Here is a 21,365-nt window from a genome sequence, read left to right as displayed (position 1 = left end):
GAGGTTGCATGTCAAAAATAGTTTTGAAACAGGCACAGGATTAGGAACTAAAAAACATTGCATGGATGCACCTGGGACGTACCCTCAGTGATGTATCCCAAGGTCATTGGGGTTTCGGGTCTCACAACATCATACCCCTCACTCTGGTGACCCAGCCATGGTGATCAAGTCCCGACTTACGTCTCAGTATAGCTACCCTCGATCAGTCTATGTGCCGTCTACATTCCGGCCGTCAACCATCTCTCGGATGGTCACCAGGCTATTCCCGGTTGTCATATAGGCCCTCATTTATCAATCGAGTGTAAAATCTGCCACAGATTCGAGTGCAGGTTTCGTAGTACACCCACGTCGCCACGGCATTTATAAAGTGATCGCAAACAGCTGATCCTTCCTTAATTTTGTTCTCACGTTAATAAATGTCACGGCTGAATTTGATCTGGCACGCCCTAAGAAATCAAGCCTCGCCCTCGTTTTTGCGACATGAACAACGGCAATACGTTTCCTGAAACCATGGTTACATGAAAAAATAGGTTTCTCCCGTGCCTTGCTGCTTGCCTCACCCCCCTCTCTCATACACACGCACAGCACGCACACGCAACTTGCAAGCCCAACTAACTGGTGTGTTGTTAAACAAATAAAGAACGAACACCTGCATGAATTAAATAAAGCGTGCGTGAGGCGGGCAGCAAGGGAAGCGAAGCGAGGGGAGAAACAGACAACTAAATAAAGTTACAACTTTATTTAATTCATGCAGGGTCCCTGTCTGTTTCCCTCTCACCTCGCTTGCCTTGCTGTCATGCACGCACGCACCTACATGACACATTAAATAAAGCTGTCTGTTTCTCCTCTCGCTTCGCTTCCCCCTCACCCCCCGCACGCACGCACGCACATATCGCTATTTGCAACTTTAACTGTGTGTTGTTAGTTGTATATTAAATTATTAAAGTATTTTTAATTCAATATACAACAAGATATATTAGTGAACGAAAACCTGAACCTGTGAACCATAATTAAATAACAAATAGGCACACACACGTTGCTGTTTTGCAGGTGCTCCTCCTGTCCTGTCTGTCTGTCTGTCTGTCTCTCTCTCTCTCTCTATCACAGTGGTCCGTCCGTGACCAACTGACCATGCACGTTCCGACGTTCGCCAGTCTATTTAGATTGCCTCGCAGTCGTTAGTCACTGTTATATGCAGCCAAAACCATAGCCTCATGTGGCTGGTGCATGGGCTGGCTGGGTAATATACCTATATCTCCGATGCAGTTCCCACTTGCGCTGGGAGCCTGGCACGGTACATTTGGCATTCGAGCGACGCGTCGGGTTTATTATATTGCACATACCGTAAGAAAGACATCGGCCTTCATGCTGTAGATTAGGCTACAGTAGGCTATACCTGCACGTTGGGACTCTCCGCAGCTGAGCTGCAGCAGCTGCTGCACTATACTCTCCAACGTCCCGTCATGGAAATATTTCAGCACAGACAGCCCAAATCCTCGCATGTATGCGCTCATGCAAAACACTGTTTAAATGGCTTAAGCATCTCTTGCAACATTGTTTTTAATTGCGCGATTTTATCTCCTACTAATTTCATATGACACATGTATTCCTTAACATTTTTATTTATTTATTTTTTACATGTAGCCCATATACATTATACATACCTTTTATATAAACATTTTAGGGGTGAATACATATATGTTTTGATGCCTGTGACAGCCTCTCAGCAGTTCAGACAAGGCTGCTCCGCTTGTGTAAAACAGAAAAACAGCGTACGCCAGCTCGCGACCAGACGTGACTATTTGTCCTACTCAAGTTCAATTTCAAGCTTTGCCGGAAATGTTAAATGCCGAAAATGTCGGTAATTTCGGCGTGCGCCCATATTTTGGCGTACGCACGGTTGATAAATGAGGGCCATAGTCTATTCGTATGAGTCACTATTAAAATAAAGCATTTGACGTGTGTGCGTGTGTGCATGCCCTTACCTGGTACCTCCAGGAGTACCAGCTCTCAGGGAAGCCGTGGCACATCACAACAGGTGGTCCAGTGCCCACCTCCACATAGTGGGTCCTCACACCAGCCTGGAGCACACACAGAAAAACTGTACATTGCATCACTTTCTCTTCTTTTTCACAGGCAAATCAGTTTGCCTGTGGACCACTTTTTGAGGCTATTTATTCAAACCACAGAAAATCTGCTGAATGTTCAAAGCTCAGGTGCAATTTTTGGTGCAAATGAGGTCATAAAACAAACTAAACAAATGACGTCACCAGACCTTTCATAATAAGTACAAGAGAATTGTATGTTTGGTAACAAACATTTTTGTTATTCATGTCCTCACTGTATATTGCATTACTGCTCTTGTTTTTTAATGTTTATGCCTTGCCTTGCTTTTCTTTTCTTTTTTCTCCATTGCTCTGTAAAGCAGTTTTATGATTATTATTATTATTATTATTACAATAATCTGCAAAGTAACTAACTATTAACTTAAAAATGGAAATACTCAAGTCAAGTGTACCTCACAATTATACTTAAACTGATTTTGATTCTGTATTAACTAATGAACTAACCACTGGTCTAAGTTATTACCTTTATGGTGACGTATCCATGGGACAACTCATCAGCACAGCATATTGGTGGAACAGTGTTTTCTGTCACAGCCTGACACACACACACACACACACACAGTCACACACACACACACACACACACACACACACACACACACACACACACACACACACACACACACACACACACACACACACACACACACACACACACACACACACACACACACACACACACACACACACACACACACACACACACACACAGTAATTAACGCAACATTCTTTCCCAGCTGGAAACAATACAATCATGTATTGTTGTCATGTTGATGAATTGAGTACAATGGCCACGCAGGGGGTCCGACCACTAAACGCAATTTGATGATCAGCCATTTTGGGCATTCTGGGTCAAACTCTGCAGTTCACATCATACCTCCACACCGGTGAAGTCAGACAACTTGTTGAGAGCGTCCGCAACGTCTGTCACCAAGATGGCCGCCATCCCAGCCGCCTTCGCTGCGTCCACGCCTTCCTCAGTGATATCCAGCCACACAGACTGAAACAAACAGTTCAGATTTCTGTCTGAAATCACGACATATCTCATAAAGTAATGGTTATGATGAAATGAGAAATGGCTGGATTAGAGATTGTAGCTATCTCGGCTAAGTAGTAGACTGGCAAGTTTCTCCATCTACTGATGGGCTCCTAAGTAGACTGGCCAGTCTCTCTAAGTAGACTGGCCAGTCTCTAAGTAGACTGGCCAGTCTCTAAGTAGACTGGCCAGTCTCTCTAAGTAGACTGACCATAGTCTCTCTAAGTAGACTGGCCAGTCTCTCTAAGTAGACTGGCCAGTCTCTCTAAGTAGACTGGCCAGTCTCTCTAAGTAGACTGGCCAGTCTCTCTAAGTAGACTGGCCAGTCTCTCTAAGTAGACTGGCCAGTCTCTAAGTAGACTGGCCAGTCTCTAAGTAGACTGGCCAGTCTCTCTAAGTAGACTGACCATAGTCTCTCTAAGTAGACTGACCAGTCTCTAAGTAGACTGGCCAGTCTCTCTAAGTAGACTGACCATAGTCTCTCTAAGTAGACTGACCAGTCTCTAAGTAGACTGGCCAGTCTCTCTAAGTAGACTGACCAGTCTCTAAGTAGACTGGCCAGTCTCTCTAAGTAGACTGGCCAGTCTCTAAGTAGACTGACCAGTCTCTAAGTAGACTGGCCAGTCTCTTCATCTACTGATGGGCTCCGGTCAAAGAGTCACACGGAAGCAAGGTCACAGTTGAGGATTGCTTTATATTGTTCACAGAAGTCAGAATGTAATATAGCTTCTGCAATACAAGCACAAAAAGAACATAATGCCTCAGTATAATGTATAAAACACAGTATAAGTCAGTATAAAGATACATAACACAGTGGGTCATAGCATCATAAAGTAAGCAGGTATAGCATCATACAGCTAGTACTACTGCATAGCATTAACAAGGCATGCAGGCCTGAGGCCTATGGGCGGAGGAGCGTAGCACAATTGCACCATGTGCTCATCAAACAATTTGAGTATTTACAAAGTAGATAAACCAGTGCTGTAAAATAACATAAATGACAACAGTGTGTCTACAGATGTAACATAAATAGACAGTGCATCAAATAAAGCTTGCATATACATGTCAAACAATCACAACTTACATGAGCATTCACTCATCTGACTCCTCTGAGTGCGCTTCCTACCTGTTGTGGGGTGACTCTCAGGCGCTGCAGAGCTGAAGTGAACATGGCAGGCTCGGGGACCCTGTGACCTGAGCGACAGGACTGGAGGACCAGATCAAAATGGCCGCCAAGCAGAGCGAGGAGCCGGGATCCGCTATCTCCAGACGCACTGTCGTCTACCCACTGATTGGCTAGCACAGCTGTCACTAAACCTTTGGGTAGAGAGGTTAGCCTATATCAGTATATGAGCCACGAAGCAGCAAAGCACAATATAATTGATCAGATGCCCGTTAATGTAAACCCATTCTAAATGTTCCATTTGAACCATGTTAGATTCACTGAAAACACACATCCCTGGTTCTGGTGACATGCGCGCGGCGAGGGGAGGTTAAAAACACAGGCCCAGCTCACTCATTAGAAGGACAATGGCCCAGTTTCCCAAAGGACACATGGTGTAAGAGGTATTCTGTACGTTGCACATGCTCAGATGCCCTCTAGGCTGCACACAGAAGCCTGTGAACACAGTAGTAACGCTAATTACGTCCAACCAGTTTCCCTGGTTGGACGTAGCGCGGAAGTGGAACGTTATTCCAACCAGTTCCTTAGTGTAGTACCAGGATTAGTGTAGTAGGTGTTTAAACATGCATATATTAGACATCTTGTGTGTGTGTGTGCGTACCGTGTTGATGTAGGACCGCAGCGGTCCGTAGGACAGACAGGTGGAGGTGTTTTGTCTCTCTGAACTGATCCAGCAGGACGGTGACGGAAAAGTCCCCGGGAAGACACACACCCTGGGTCTGAGCTGCTGCCCTACACTCTGCCTCAAACTCTGGGATCATCTATAGCACACACACACACACACACACACACACACACACACACACACACACACACACACACACACACACACACACACACACACACACACACACACACACACACACACACACACACACACACACACACACACACACACACACACACACACACACAAAGTCATGCAGGAACAAAAAGGTCTCACTGACGTGGAGGCCAGGAAACTGCCCACACATTTAGAAGCTGTGTGTCATGCTGCTTTTTGCAGTGACTGATCGGATCGGGCAAGTTTTCCATGGGGTGGCAGCTAGGGGGTCTTGGCAGGGTGGTAATTAGCATTTACTAGTCAATGTTCTAACAAATTGCAGCTCTTAACCAAATTAACCCTTTACTGTCTATTATGGAGCAAACATCCTGCGAAAGTAACCAATCTACAATGAGCTTGTAGATTTGATTGATTTGGTTGACAAGGGAGGGGTGGGAGGCCTGGGCTGTCCATCTCGCCTCAGGGGCCATGGAACACACTAACCGCCACTGAGGAGAACAAACATCTATGCTGTGGAACAGGTCAGGGGTCGTGGAACACCCTAAACCGCCACTGAGGAGAACAAACATCTATGCTGTGGAACAGGTCAGGGGGTTGTTTGCTTTTGCTCTGAGTAAGCTATTTCTAGTTCCAGATAATTGGACAATTGGACTATTGGCTGAAAAAGTGATGAAAGTATAGCAGCTTTGTGCCAGTGCAGACATGAAAGAAGGCTGCATGAAAAGGAGTATTTTTTTCAGTGGTTGACATGTATGTACAGTATGTTAGACACAATGCATTGTTCAACTATCCGTTCATTTAGACACAATTTGATATGTTAACAGGAGGAGGACGTCACGTCACACACACAGACACAGCGGTAATACATTTCTGATGACAACACGACCATGGCACCGTGACATCAGTCGATTGAGTAATATCAATATGTCCAATCATCATCATCAAATGGATTCAACAAGAGAGAGAGAGAGAGAGAGAGAGAGGGGGAGGGGGAGACAATAAACTGTTGATATTGGTTTGGAGTGAATGTAAAAAGGTTATTGGCACCTGAACCAGGGACAGCTCTCCTCGTTCTGCTTTGGTCATAGCGCTGGACTCTCTGGAGGTGATTTGGGACAGAAAACCACTGGAAAAGTACATGAAATGAGCTCAGTCAGACAACTCACGAATAGATTTACCAATATTTATTACAGAGTGAGTAATGAGTGTGCATATGATATTTGACTTGGCGTTCGGCTCTGCTGCATTTTCTCCCTGCTCGGCACGATTAAGCACCAACATAAAACATTAAGAGCAGGGAGATAGATATACAATAAAACGCCCCATGGGGAGAATAAATAGCAGAGCCCACCGGTGGTGCTGGGGTGGTGGTGGGAGCAAACATCACATACAACCAGGAACCATATGCAGAGGAAGGCAGGAAGAGCATGCAGTCTAGTGAGCTTAAGTAGCCCGCCCAATTGGTCAGCTGACTGCCACATCGGCGAATGACATGTGGGACTTGCACACAATTATACGCCCACTTAGTAATGCAGCATATTAACCCCTTGAGTATAGTATGCGCCTTGAGCACGGCATGAACTCCCTCGAGTATGTCTGAATGAACTAACTCCGCAAGCAAGGAAATTGCAAGTATTTATATTTTCAGCAAATGTGTGTAGATCTATAACTTCAGTAGAGTAGTGCCATAGTAGCCTACAGACAGTACAGATCTACACATTATTTACTATGACAACAACACTGAAACAAGCATCAGCATCCCTGCACTCACCGACAGCTCTCCTAGAAATGATCAGCGTTGAACTTTGATCACATTTAGGCTACATTGCAGATTGCACAATTCATTCCAAAGTAAAATAGTCCTACACACAGATCTATATTTTATTCTACATGACAAATCAAATACTAATCCCATCGCTGGCTGATGTTGCTCACTCAGACATGGAGGACCGTTTTTCCTACCGTGGAAGTTTATGGGTCTCCTCAAACTTGTGGAAAACGTCATCGGGTCGGGAATCCAGCACGACTCCCCATAGATTAAATAAAACCGCTTTCCGCATTTCGGCATTGCCGGGATGAGAGATTTTAGTCGGTTTCTGCATTCTTATTACGAGCGGAACACAACTGTCTCTGCCCGAGTGACCGTCCGTATGTTGTCCTGGACAAAAAAGACCAGTTAGTTTTCCCCTTAGGACGCGCGTGTGTGCGCGCACACGCACATAACACAAAACACACTTTGACTTGTATACCTTTGGGCATTTGCACACAATATTAGCAAACACAGAAGGACCACAAGTGATTGACAAACCGTCTTCATCTCAGCCAAGTCAAACTGTAACTGAACTAAACTGCACAATGACTATAGAGGTCAGAGCCTATGACATATGACATTCATGAGGACATGGCCAATCCAGGTCCACCTTCTCTACGGGTTCGGGTACTAAAATATAATTCGTTTTTCACTTTAAAAAACCCCAAAAAAAACAATGTTACTTTTAAACCTAAAATGAAAAAACAGCCAGCACTCGCCCAGCAGTCTGCATGCCGTCACCCAGGCGGATGCGTGCTTCTCGCCCTTTTGGGGCGAGGTCGCTTTTATTTTGGACCAAACAAATAATTTACAAAGAAGAAAAACCTGCTGTTTTTTTTCTACTTTCTAATTATTTGTTTGGCCCGAATAATTGTGTTTGTTGTCATGATTTGTCACGACAAGAGTTGGCTTCGTACGACGCTTAATGCGTCTATAAATAAATACGTTTTGAAATGCCTATGAGAAAAATGCATTGGGATTCATTTCCTGGGCCACTCGTTCTGAAAGGGGGAGGGACTGCGACGCTCTATACCCAATGACAACGGGTGGGTCTACCATAATGAAAAGCGAGGAAGGGATAGAGAGAGATGCGAGAGAGAGAGAGAGAGAGAGAGATGTGACTCATGAGAGAGAGAGGGTAGGAGAGAGAGAGGGTTGGAGAGAGAGAGAGAGAGAGAGAGAGAGAGAGGGTTGGAGAGAGAGAGAGAGAGAGAGAGAGAGAGAGAGAGAGAGAGAGGGTTGGAGAGAGAGAGAGAGAGAGAGAGAGAGAGAGAGAGAGAGAGAGAGAGAGAGAGAGAGAGAGAGAGGGTTGGAGAGAGAGAGAGAGAGAGAGAGAGAGAGAGAGAGGTACTATAACTGGAGATAGTTGGTCACATTTTGAGGTTGTCATTAAACAGAGCGAGAGGAGGGAGGAGTTCATAGGGTTGTTGTTAATGGAGATGAAACAGAAATTAGATGTTGTGTTGCCCTGTTATAGGACTACGGTTTGGGTTTATTCATGGATCCTAATCAACTCTGGTGAGTGTGATAATATAATATGTTAAAACATCTACTTCTACATGCAGATTATATTAATGTAGCTATAGTTGAGACTGCCAAATGTACTGTATTGTTTCATTATTTTAACGATGATGTCAATATTGCATATACGGTGATTTATAGTAAAGTAATTACGACCTCAATAATTTCAACAGAGTGATATAATATATTTGTAATAGAACATTTTCTCTGTTTCCTAAATCATATTGTCATTGAAAGTAATTATTCTAAATATAAGTTCAGTAAGCTACAATATAGCATATTGAATGTAGCCTATTGATTTTCCAAGACATAGACGTAGAAAATGAAAGATATCCAAATTTGGAAGAATAAACCTACTATAAAGTCACATGGTTTAACAATCAAATATGCATTTATTTCCCTAAAAAACAAAAAACTAACACGTCAATTAAGGAAATGACTCAATTAGCCTAATTAGAGGTAATGAATGTGTGTTTCCTCAATAGCGATGCTAATGTATTTTTAATATATAATGTTATATTTAATACTATAGAGACCATCTTGTGATGGGATCACTTCAGCGTCGACGCCCAATCATCCGTGTTCAACATTTTAACCCGTTAGTATTTAATATTTCTTGTGTTACGCACGTACACACACACACACACACACACACACACACACTTAAGAAAGCGCTGAAACCATCAGAGTATACTCTGTCTCTGACTCGCTGCCTTTGTCTCTCTCTCTCTCTCTCTCTCTCTCCCCCTCCCCCCCCCCCCCCCCCCCCCCCCCCCCCCAGTGCTGAGTGAGGACTGGACCCAAGCCCAGGCTGAGGACCGGCTCTTTAACAAACTGTTCAGGGGCTACAACAAGTGGTCTCGTCCCGCTCGCAACGTCACTGACGTGGTCGTCATCCGATTTGGACTCTCTATCGCACAACTTATAGACGTGGTGAGAATGTATACACACTATATACAGGCAAACAGGGAGAGGAGAGGAGATGGGTTAACAGGGAGAGGAGAGGAGATGGGTTAACAGGGAGAGGAGAGGAGAGGAGATGGGTTAACAGGGAGAGGAGAGGAGATGGGTTAACAGGGAGAGGAGAGGAGATGGGTTAACAGGTTGAGGAGAGGAGATGGGTCATACAGGACACAAGATGAGAAACTAGCCTTTCTGTGACGCTCTTGTCTCTTCACAGGATGAGAAGAACCAAATGATGATCACTAATGTCTGGGTGAAACAGGTGAGGAGACAGACAGCAAAGTCATAACATAACACTGCGATGGAATGTAACACATTTTGTGGTGTGTGTGTGTGTGTGTGTGTGTGTGTGTGTGTGTGTGTGTGTGCGCGCGCGCCGTGCGTGCGTGCGCTAACTTGTGACATAACAGGAATGGACAGACTATAAGCTGCGATGGCGTCCGTCAGACTACGAGAACGTAACGTCCATCAGGGTTCCTTCTAAACTCATCTGGGTGCCTGACATCGTGCTGTACAACAAGTACACACTTCATGCACGCCATGCATGCACTCTAATGTTCTACAGTGTATACAGCTGAACATATTTGTCGTGCACACGCCCAAAGATTACAAGTTATCTTCTTCAATGGTTCTCAAACTCTTTAATATCAAGGACCCTCGTAACTCTGAGAGCATACGATCCATTTACAGAACGATATAAGGGTCCATTTGGGTCCCCCAGGGGCCCTGAGGTTCCCTTTGAGCGCCACATCTACTTCATCCATAATAGAGTCCTCATAAACCGAAGCAACATATTGCAGAGGTACTGTCAGTGGCGTCTCTACAGGGGGGCATTGGGGGCGCATTGCCCCCCCAGATTGGACTTTGTGCCCCTCCAGTCCAGATTGGATAGTTCTTCATGATAGGTGGGAGCTTGTAGATCAGCTATTTTCAGCATGCGACCGAGTGTGACTCGGTTGCATGACTTATGCTGGATCTCTTGTCCACTAGTCCCTTCCTAACATTTTGGTTCAGTTTTTATTTGTTGACCCTACACACACATACATACTCTGTGTCTTAATACAACCCTACACACACACATACATACTCTGTGTCTTAATACAACCCTGCACACACACATACATACTCTGTGTCTTAATACAACCCTGCACACACACATACATACTCTGTGTCTTAATACAACCCTGCACACACACATACATACTCTGTGTCTTAATACAACCCTGCACACACACATACTGTACATACTCTGTGTCTATATACAACCCTGCACACACACATACATACTCTGTGTCTTTATAAAACCCTGCACACACACATACATACTCTGTGTCTATATACAACCCTGCACACACACATACATACTCTGTGTCTATATACAACCCTGCACACACACATACATACTCTGTGTCTTAATACAACCCTGCACACACACATACATACTCTGTGTCTTAATACAACCCTACACACACACATACATACTCTGTGTCTATATACAACCCTGCACACACACATACATACTCTGTGTCTATATACAACCCTGCCAGTGGCGTGCACAGACATTTAGAGGGGCAGGTGCTCAAGTGAAAAAAGGGCACCTTGTGCAGCACATTTTAGCTATTGAAAAATAGCAGATCTACAAGCTCATAGCGCGCCACCGAGTGGCGCGCTACGAGCTTGTAGGTCTGCTATTTTTCTTAAATCGAAGAACCACTGACATAGAAACATATCTTTAGATTGTGGGGGCCTAAATAATATAGTAGAAGCGTTTTTTTATCAAGATTTGATCAATGTCACTGCATGGTCCACACACATTAAGGAACAAAAATAACTTTTTTTTAAGAGCAAAATTGCCAAAAGGCTATCTGTGCACGCCACTCTTTATACAACCCTGCACACACACACACACACATACATACTCTGTGTCGTTCCCTCCCCAGTGCGGACGGAGCCTTCGCCATCACCCATCAGACCAAGGCGCAGGTCTTCCATACGGGCCGCGTGCGCTGGGTCCCTCCGGCCATCTACAAGTCGTCCTGCTCCATCGACGTCACCTTCTTCCCCTTCGACCACCAGAGCTGCAAGATGAAGTTCGGCTCCTGGACGTACGACCGCGCCAAGATCGACCTGGAGCCCATCGAGACGACCGTGGATCTGAAGGTATATGAAGAACACCTTGAGGTGTTGCTTCTCTGCTCTGCAGGGGCAAAGAAAGCATGTACCTTTTTTATCAGAAAGGACACTGACACCCGCACGCACGCTCACACGCACACACGCACGCAGCCTGAAAATTGCTTTTGGTTGGTTTTCAACACCAAGTGTCACTGTTGTGCAGCCTAACACACACATTAACTGTATATGATGATTTTGGGTGTGACAGTACAGTACAGTACAGTAGAGGGACCCCCTGGGGACCCCCACACGGTAACTCTGTCATTTCTCTGTAATTTCTCGGCGGAACCGGGGCCGGCACCCTGGGCACGTTCCTGTGGGTTCTGGAACCTCCGGGGACCCCCACACGGAGTTTCCTTTTGGAAAACAAAATGCCTGTGGTCTCCGAGGCTATACTTTCTCTCTCTCTCTCTCTCTCTCTCTCTTCTCTACCAGAACTACTGGGAGAGCGGCGAGTGGACCATCCTGGACGCGGTGGGCACCTACACCAACAAGAAGTACGACTGCTGCCGCGAGATCTACCCGGACATCACCTACTGCCTGGTGATCCGCCGGCTGCCTCTCTTCTACACGGTCAACCTGCTCATCCCCTGCCTGCTCATCTCCTTCCTCACCGTGCTGGTCTTCTACCTGCCGTCCGACTGCGGCGAGAAGATCACGCTGTGCATCTCCGTGCTGCTGGCGCTCACCGTGTTCCTGCTGCTCATCACCGAGATCATCCCGTCCACCTCGCTGGTCATCCCGCTCATCGGCGAGTATTTTATATCCAAACGTCTTCAGGTCAAGGACCTCCCAAATTGAAGATATGGCAGAGAGACCCCCATAAGAGAGGATCTTTACGGCTCTAGCAGTGATTCTCAACCCTGTTTCATTTCAAGGACCCCCAGTTTGACATGCATATTAGTCTACGGACCCCCATTCAATTATATCTCTGGGAGCTACAATTTATATTGTAAAATAAATGTTAATTTAACCCATTCTGACCTGAGATCAGATTCATACGAGGTTTCCGCCGGACACACACTGGTCTGATTAACCCATTCTGACCTGAGATCAGATTCTAGAAATGTCAGTCGCTCTTCGATTTTTCAAAAATAGCAGACCTACAAGCTCGTATCGCGCCACTCGGTGGCGCGATATGAGCTTGTAGATCTGCTATTTTTCAATAGCTAAAGCATAACATGATGCCAACACCAAAATGGGTGCCCGGTCAGAATGGGTTAACTCTGAGAGTGTACAAATGGAACCAAATGGACCCGTTAAGGTCCATTTGGTTCCATTTGTATACTCAAGAGTTACAGACCCATAAGGGTCCATTTGGTTCCAAACTATCATTTAGCTGGGGACCCCCTGGAACTCCCTCAAGAATTGTCAATGGCAAATATGAGACGTGTGGGGACAAGATTTAGCGGACATTTGACCTATTTATCCTTTCATTGTCAATGGCAAATATTGAGACGTGTGGGGATAAAAGCTGTATATACTGTAGGAGGGGCTAGCACCCCTCAAAAATAAAACCTAATCTACAATGACGGAGACTAAATATATTGACAATTTTGTCAATGAATAAAAACTAGACTAAAATGTCAGGGAGGGACTATAGTGGAGGAGAGATCATCCAGTTTGTTAATGTCGATGCGAAGCGTTGTGAGCTTGTAGATCGGCTATTTTCAGCATGTAACAAAGTGTAAAATCAGCCATTATGAGGTCATCAAGGCACCGCCAAAATACATTTTAGTCCACTAAATCACCTGTAGTAATCTTATGATCATTTGATGGACTAAAACTAGACTAACACTACAACATTTCAGATGACTATAAAGCTATGACTAAAACTAAATGAAGTTTCATTCAAAAGACTATCAGTAAACCTCTCCCTGGCCCTGATGGAGGGGAAAGGAACTGGTTGGAGGAATAACGTGTTCCTTTCACGCACTACATCCGGCCGGGGAAACTCTCCCTTGTCAGGTGAAAAGAAGCAGCTTGGACTCCTCATGCATAGAAGGAAGCATGAGGTCAGACCGCTGCCCCCCCCACCCCCCCCCTCTCAGGTTGGCAGAGGAAGTGTAGCTCCCAGGATTATTATTATTAGATAATTGACACTGGGTGAAAGAATGGGTTGCAAAATCGTGGGTAAAACTAAAATAAGTCTGTCCAAATCAACACTTTGTGCAGGCGAGTACCTGCTCTTCACCATGGTGTTCGTCACGCTGTCCATCGTGGTCACCGTGTTCGTGCTCAACGTGCACCACCGCTCGCCGTGGGGGGCTCACGCCATGCCGCGCTGGGCGCGCGCCGTGTTCCTGTCCGTGGTGCCCCGGTGGCTGTGCATGAAGAGGCCGCCGCCACACCTCAGGTCAGTTATTATACAGTATACAGTACGGCCCGGGGGGGGAGAGGAGGAGAATCTGGATTATTTACATATTTCACATGACACATGACAATGTACATAGTGTAGTTACTGTAGTATTATGTATGACCATCCACTTTATGGGAAAATAATAAATCAATCCAACTGAGAGAGATCAATGCATTCCCTGGGAAATTGGCTTGCGGCGCAATCACAAGGCTTTTCAGCAGAGCATCTCAAAAGTTATATATTCATGTAGCCATTCTCAAAGTGTCGCACCTTGCAAAAAGCCCAACGCAAAAACAAACCAAGCAGGTGACAGGTGAAGACCGTGATGTTTAAAAGGAGAAACTAAACTGATATGGAAACTGATGCTGAGCCTCTGCTGCTTCTTCGACCCACTCTTCCAGGAAACGCAGCCTGATCAAAAAGCTCCTCCCCCTCTCGACTCCGGGCCCCTCCCACAGCGCCTCCGTCTCCACGACCAACACCTGGCTCATGCAAGAGTCCGACGTCGATCCCCGCGGCTACCAGGAGTCCGAGGCCGGCTCGGGTTGTCACGTTTACCAGGAGTCCGAGGCCGGCTGGGGTTGTGACGGTTACCAGGAGTCCACCACAGACAGATGCGGTTACTACTGTCATCTCCACGGTTACGTGGACACCGACGTGGACAGTGAGGTGGACGCCATCCGTTCGGGGCTCGAGGCAGAGGAGTGGGAGGGGATGAAGGTGTCTAGTACCTCTTCCTCTTTTCATCCTCCCTCCCCTCAGCTCGCCGGGTACAAGCTCCTCCGGCAAAGGCCACGCCAACTCAGTTTGGACAGCGACAGCCCCGCTCCAGAACATGGCATGATCCAGCTGCCTCTATCTCCGTCGGTGGTGCGCGCCATGGAGGGTGTGACTTACATCGCAGAGCACCTGAGGGCAGAGGATGCAGACTTCTCTGTGAGTACAGAGAGGTTTCATTTGTTTTAAAGGAAAAAAAACATGATCATCAGGTACTATGATTGAATTCCAACAAAGTCGCCCTTTTACAAACTCGCGCCGGGCGTACAGCAGGCAGAACGGTTCAGCCTGGGATTCCTAAAGTAACCTAAGTAAATTATGCTTAAAACCTAAACCTTATTCATAACCTTAACCTCAGTAAAGATGCTCTGTAATGTTTACGTATGTGCCCTGCCTCCTCTCTCCCCATCCAGATAAAGGAGGACTGGAAGTACGCTGCCATGGTGTTCGACCGCATCTTTCTGTGGGTGTTCATCATCGTGTGTCTGCTGGGGACAGTTGGACTCTTCCTGCCTCCGTGGCTCTCTGGAATGATATAGAACATGGGTCTTCAACCTGTTCCCAAAATTACTATTATTATTATTATTACTTGCGCAAGCAGAGCGCGCAAGTACTAGTTTCGCCCAGGACGATATTCGATGCGTATGCACCATCCCAGCATATTCGATGCGTATGCACCGTCCCAGCATATTCGATGCGTATGCACCATCCCAGCATATTCGATGCGTATGCACCATCCCAGCATATTCGATGCGTATGCACCATCCCAGCATATTCAATGTGTATGCACCGTCCCAGCATATTCAATGTGTATGCACCGTCCCAGCATATTCAATGTGTATGCACCGTCCCAGCATATTCGATGCGTATGCACCGTCCCAGCATATGACGTAAGGGTATAACTGGTATAACTAGCTCTCAATGATGACGTAATAAAGATGTGGATTAAAGGACCCAATGCCAGAGTGTAATTGGTTTTCGATGGTTTTCGATGTTACTTTTCAGGATTTCAATTCAAATATAGTTTTGAGCGTCTAAGATCGGCTATTTTTTTGCTACGACAGTAATATGCAATGTGGCCCCTCTGGAGCGAGTGTGGAAATATAGTGGCCCTCTCCATTGTCACATGGAGTGGACAGCCACATTCCTGCTCCACTACACATTAAGAGGTTGGCCGTGTCTTTGAACCTGACAGCCAGGAATTTAACTGGGATAGTGTAATGATGCATGCAGACTAGATGTTCAAACTATCTTCCCCATTTGCCCTTCCTAAACACCCCAACCAACCAGCACAGGTCAGCCATAAAGGACAAAATTCCCTTCCCACCCACAGTTCAATTCAATTTTCAATTCAAAGAGCTTGTGTGCCACCCATCCATCGCACGAGACTCTTTTACTGCTGTTTATTAACACCATGTTCTTAAAACACAAAACATTAACTTGGATGTTCATACAATTACATTCATAATAATACAAAACATTAACTTGGACGTTCATACAATTACATTCATAAAATAATAATAATACATAAACCTTCACAATAAGAATCACAAACAAATGCAGTACTGACCACTTTGCCTGCTTGCACATGAATGGGGGGGGGGGGGGTCGACTTGGAACCTTCAGTCTTTCTTGAAAAACCTTTTTGTTTTCTCTTCTTTTCTTTATTTTACTTTACTTCATTTTGTGTACTTAAGATTACTTTCTTCTGCTTTACATTTTATAGTTCACTTTACTTCGTTCACTTTACTTCTCCTAGTTTACTTTACTTCTTTCTGGTCTACTTTCTCTGAAGCTCTCTCTCTCAGTGATCTGTAGCCTACAGTGCACTCTCCTTCAATGTAATGAGACTTCTGCCCTCTCTCACTCACAAACAGGTGTAACCAACAAGCTTAATTATCAGAACACAGATGCAACCAAGACACATAATTGGAAACCCACAACACACTAGAGCGTCCCCAAAAGCCAAGGACATAACCCAGAAAAATGAAAACCTTGACATGGCTGCTGCAGTAACAGCTTGATTGGCACGTTTACATTGCCAACGCAAAAAGTGGAACACTACCTTTTGTGTTTATGTATTGTCTTCTACATCTACGAGGTATAAGTACAACAGCTCTACTTTACTACACGTATAATGGTTATTTGCAATATAGCGATCTGGGAATTATATTATTGTTTTCCACTTGTACTTTTAAGCCTCTCAATAGGCTTCACTTAAAACCCTAAAATGTCAGAAGAATGTAAGGAGAGTGGTTGGAATGTAATGAGGTTGAACAAAGTTGGATAGGCTGTTTTCAAATTCAATCGGACCAAAATGGTGTCCCACTTTACAAATCTGGAACGCTTATAGGTCGAATGTGTGCCTGTGTCTGTAGAATATGTACACGTGGTTAGAAAGATAAAGATTGAGAGAGACAGAACGTGGGCAATGCCTCGTTTGACCCTGGCTCGTCCACGCAGTTGTAGGTTTCATGGAACGTGTTCTATTTTGACCTGATTACCTCTTGATCATAATGTAGAAGACATGATAGCAAGCCTCTGTCAGATTCTATATACTGTCTTCATGTCTTATCCACTGGCAGATATTCTCATTCACACTAATAAGCTAATCAGACATCTTCAACCATCCCCCCTCGCCTCACCTCTCCTCTTCTCTCCTCTCTGAGAAAGAAACTGTGTGCAGTGACTGGCCACCACATAGGTCAGATTCTCACCTAATACTTCGGTAGACTCGGATGCGTATGGGCGGGGAAATTGAGGTTCTTGCATATTTAATTGGCTGCGGTTTGCCTTCACACTGTCATTCGCAGCAATTGGAAACGCAGCAGGGGGGACCTTTATCAATGTGTTCCATTCATAAACTAGCCTACACAGTGAAATCTATGGTGATAAAATTACACTCATAACGTGCATGTGTCGTGCCGTCTGGGACCCCCCCCTCTCTCTCTCTCTCTCTCTACGCACGCAGCCGCCACACACTGTTCTTTTGGGCATGGAGGCACAGCGCTGCATGAGCGCACTGATATAACTCCCCAGTCCCCACACAGTGACAGCACTCCATAGCACTCCATGTTTACGGCACGCACAGACAGACAGACAGAATATTCTGTAGGCTATAATAGGCTACACTGCAGTGTTTTTATGTGTTTTCTTAAGCAATTGATTAATGTACACGTTCTCATTTCGATCAGGGCTTCAGTCTCCTTATTCGACCACGTCTATCCATAGTAATGGGACATCTTTGCGCTGCGTAAAATATGCCTTCTCCGTCTCCAACTGTGTTCAGCTCCTCACCCGCCACATTATGTTTGCTTCATTTCCTTTATTTACTGCGGATTGCATTCACACCTGCACCGAATCGTAGTCAAGTGCGATTGGAAGCGAAGCGAAACCCCCGTTTTTTGGGCGGAGTAAAATACGGTTCTTTGCTGCGCATTAGGATTCGAATGAGCCTTCACACCTGCCAAACGAAGCGCACTTTCTGAAAATGCGCAGCAGGATACTTTTTATGGCATAGGCTCCGCATGGAGAAACTAGGTACAGCTGCTGGACATGAGACTAATTAATTAGAGAGAGAGGGGAGAGTGTGTGTGTGTGTGTGTGTGTGTGTGTGTGTGTGTGTGTGTGTGTGCGCGCGTGTGTGCGTCAATTTAACAAAGGTGCAGGCGATCAGAAATCAGCAGAGAGTGAGTGATGTTTGCGCTGCTCTATGCCGAATTGAGTTGGGTTTCCGAGGCTACGCGTCACCAGGCGCTTTCCATCTCGGAGGAAAAACCTGCTTGTTCTGGTTTGGAGTTTCCGGTCTGCATGACTACAAACCAGTGACTACAACATGACGTAATCCGCTCCGAGTCCTGACCGGATCAGTCGGTAAACTAAACACCCATCAGTCTAAAGAGTAGAATATCCAATATATCAATGTCTATGTAGGCCTACTTGATGCAGGAATACACATAATGATTAGGTGGTTGTGTTCCATTGTTAGATATCCTTCTCCCAGTTATTTCTGCATACTGCTATCTCTAAGTTGTACCAACAGCCAGACTCAATCAACTGAACCCCTTTGTTCAGGCTGCATTGTCAAACGACCTTTGTGCTCTGTGAAAGAGAGGGTATAGACTAGCATCGCAGTCCCGCCCCCTTTCATGACGACGCCAGGCCCAGTCCCGCCCCCTTTCATGACGACGCCAGGCCCAGTCCCGCCCCCTTTCATGACGACGCCAGGCCCAGGAAATAATTCCCAATGCATTTTTCCCATAGACACAAAAAAACACAAACGAGCACGCGCATGAGAATTTCACGGGACCGTGTCTGCACGCCCCTCAACTTATCTGCGAAATCCTGTTCTGTTCTTTGACTATATAGAAGTGTCTATTTCTACGTCTCTAAATGTTTTGATGAATTGAACATGGTGGACCCTCTTGTAAACAAGTGTAATGATTAATTGGGTCGTCCACTCACAGTTAACAGTCTTTGTATTGAGTTTGTGCTTGAAATGTACTGTAATTCTGCAAACTGTCAATAAATATTTCAATCAATCAATCAAAAGCGTGTGCCAAATAATATAAAATCCCAGTTTGCAGGCATTTTAAGCTCCCGACGGCCATCGTAATCGCCATCTCGAAAATGATGCCTTTAAAAAAAACATTATTTATCCATCCATCGTCAACCGCGTATCCGTAGTCGGGTCAAAGGGGCAACAGTTCCGGCAGAGAGCTCCAGACTTCCCTCTCCAGAGCAACATTACTACCGGACCGGTAACTTCATTCTGCGGGAGATATGGGCTCCATTTTCCCTAAACCCCTTATCCCTAAACTTCTTTGCCCATTTTTTTTTTTTACTATTTTGAAAAACATTTTTGAATAGTTCAACGAGCCAATCTACATTGACACGTTGTGAGCTAGTAGACTGATCATTTTAACTATTCAAAAATGTTTTGCAAAATAGTAAAAAAAACTAAATCTGATCTCTGGTCTGCCCGGGGATACTCATTTCGACCAATTGTATCCGTGACCTTATTCTTTCGGTCATGACCCACACTGTAACTATCCCTCCGAGCACAAACAGACACAAGTGGTTTTCTCTACTGATTTATTTGAAGGCGATCTTCAATCCTCCAAACCCACCGTGAAAACTAAATAACAAACAATAAAACAAGCATGTTACAATTTACATAAAATGACATGCACAGCATGTATATGGAAGCATTTCACCAAAGTAAAATACAGACAACACACAACAAATACCTCGTTGGCTGCGTGCAAAACAAAGAAGGGAATCTCTTGAGTCTTCAGGTCCTTATAACCTTTACTTATGACAGTTAGACAGTCTCTTGTGAACTTTCTTGTAACTTTAAAAGTCTCTGTGTGACCAGTGTAAACCGGAGCTGCTGCACCTTGCTGCTGCTAGCTGTTTGTGGCTTGATTGCTTACACAAAACTCCTGTGTACCAGCAGACCAAACGAGACACAGAATGTGGCTTTGACCCTTCAAAATAAAACAACTTGACACAAAATAAATGAAATAATGTTTTAACATGAAAGTGACTTAAACTATGAACTTCTTAATTATGCACTTTGACCTTTTAGAAATATAAACAATCATGAACTTATTTTAGCCTTCTTATGAACTTTGTCTAAAGCAAATTATATTACTTGTAGTGGCAACAGTTACACACACTTCATGACCATATAGGTGAGAGTAGGAACGAACATTACTCGGTAGACAGAGCAATTTGACTTCTGGCTCAGCTCTCTTTTCATCACAACAGCGACTAGTAGGCTATAGGCTACCCAAAAGTAACAGAATCTGTTGAAAAATCTCTTCTATCAATTATTTGGGGTTTCAACCATATAGGCTACTGACACATCAAATATTGGATTCATTGCGAACACACCACTAGTTTGCGATTGTTTTTTAAATCCTTATACCGATACCTAACGCTCAAAAACTATAGTGAACGAATTCCATCCCAGATAAATATTGCACACATATGGACCATATATGGAAAATCTACTCTAGTACCTTAAAATGCCCTGGCCTGAATAGTTAAAAAGAAATTGCATAGTGTTCATACATTAGTTAAACATTGCTTGCAAAAAAATGAAATAATTAAAACCAGGTATATTTTCATGAAACCTTTGTACATGATTATACATAACACAGATTGTCTGTGTTATGCACTGAATGAATAGAATTGGACAGAGAGAGAGAGAGAGAGAGAGGGGGGGGGGGGGGGAGGGAGGGACAGAGACAGAGAGAGAGAACCCTTTGATCAAGCTGATTGAACTGTATGTATGAATGATTGAATCAACAGCCCCATATGCAGTATAAGTAGCACATTGTGAACCTCAGTTCATACATTGAGCCTTGAGGACGTGGATGAGACCTCATATTTACTGACAAACCAATTTTACTTTGAGAATCTGTTCTTCTACCTCACTGTTGTTGGATAGCCTACTGGAATTAAGAAAGTAAGTAAGGGCTTGTGTTTTTCCTTTTTTCTTTATTTCTGTTGTAATTTTATTTTAGTAAATGTAGAGGCTTCACTGCATGCTTTGCTTTAGATTTATTTTTGTCTGAAATACGAACTAAACATTGTCACTACAATAGACGGGTATCTTGTATTTTTA

At 44.7% G+C, this 21,365-nt stretch overlaps 2 protein-coding genes across 2 annotated transcripts in view; one reads left to right on the top strand and one right to left on the bottom strand.

Moving 5' to 3' along the window:
* The window catches only part of LOC310854008 (bifunctional epoxide hydrolase 2-like), a gene marked incomplete at its 3' end in the record, with an annotated part of 23,806 nt that extends 16,559 nt beyond the window's left edge, over nt 1-7,247 (bottom strand). The window contains exons 1-7 of the mRNA XM_083758481.1: nt 7,092-7,247; nt 6,177-6,255; nt 4,947-5,106; nt 4,289-4,479; nt 3,004-3,126; nt 2,590-2,661; nt 1,986-2,081 (exon numbers count right to left, since the gene is read on the bottom strand). Coding sequence (XP_083614607.1) covers nt 1,986-2,081; nt 2,590-2,661; nt 3,004-3,126; nt 4,289-4,479; nt 4,947-5,106; nt 6,177-6,255; nt 7,092-7,231 — 861 coding nt within the window. The 5' untranslated portion in view covers nt 7,232-7,247. The remainder of the gene's footprint in view (nt 1-1,985; nt 2,082-2,589; nt 2,662-3,003; nt 3,127-4,288; nt 4,480-4,946; nt 5,107-6,176; nt 6,256-7,091) is intronic.
* A 2,011-nt stretch (nt 7,248-9,258) lies between these two features.
* On the top strand, nt 9,259-15,270 carry LOC310854007 (neuronal acetylcholine receptor subunit alpha-2-like; the record flags this gene model as incomplete). Its single annotated transcript, XM_083758480.1, has 8 exons — nt 9,259-9,393; nt 9,641-9,685; nt 9,834-9,943; nt 11,364-11,583; nt 12,031-12,346; nt 13,771-13,951; nt 14,356-14,890; nt 15,145-15,270. Exons 2-8 carry the CDS (start codon nt 9,656-9,658, stop codon nt 15,268-15,270), a joined length of 1,518 nt encoding a protein of 505 aa, XP_083614606.1. The 5' UTR covers nt 9,259-9,393; nt 9,641-9,655.
* Nucleotides 15,271-21,365: the final 6,095 nt, after the last annotated feature.

This window comes from Protomyctophum parallelum (assembly GCF_964188405.1).
Source record: "Protomyctophum parallelum genome assembly, chromosome: 23".
Lineage (NCBI taxonomy): Eukaryota > Metazoa > Chordata > Actinopteri > Myctophiformes > Myctophidae > Protomyctophum > Protomyctophum parallelum.
The sequence above is the reverse complement of the archived record's forward strand: the minus strand, read 5'-3'. Positions and strand labels throughout refer to the sequence as shown.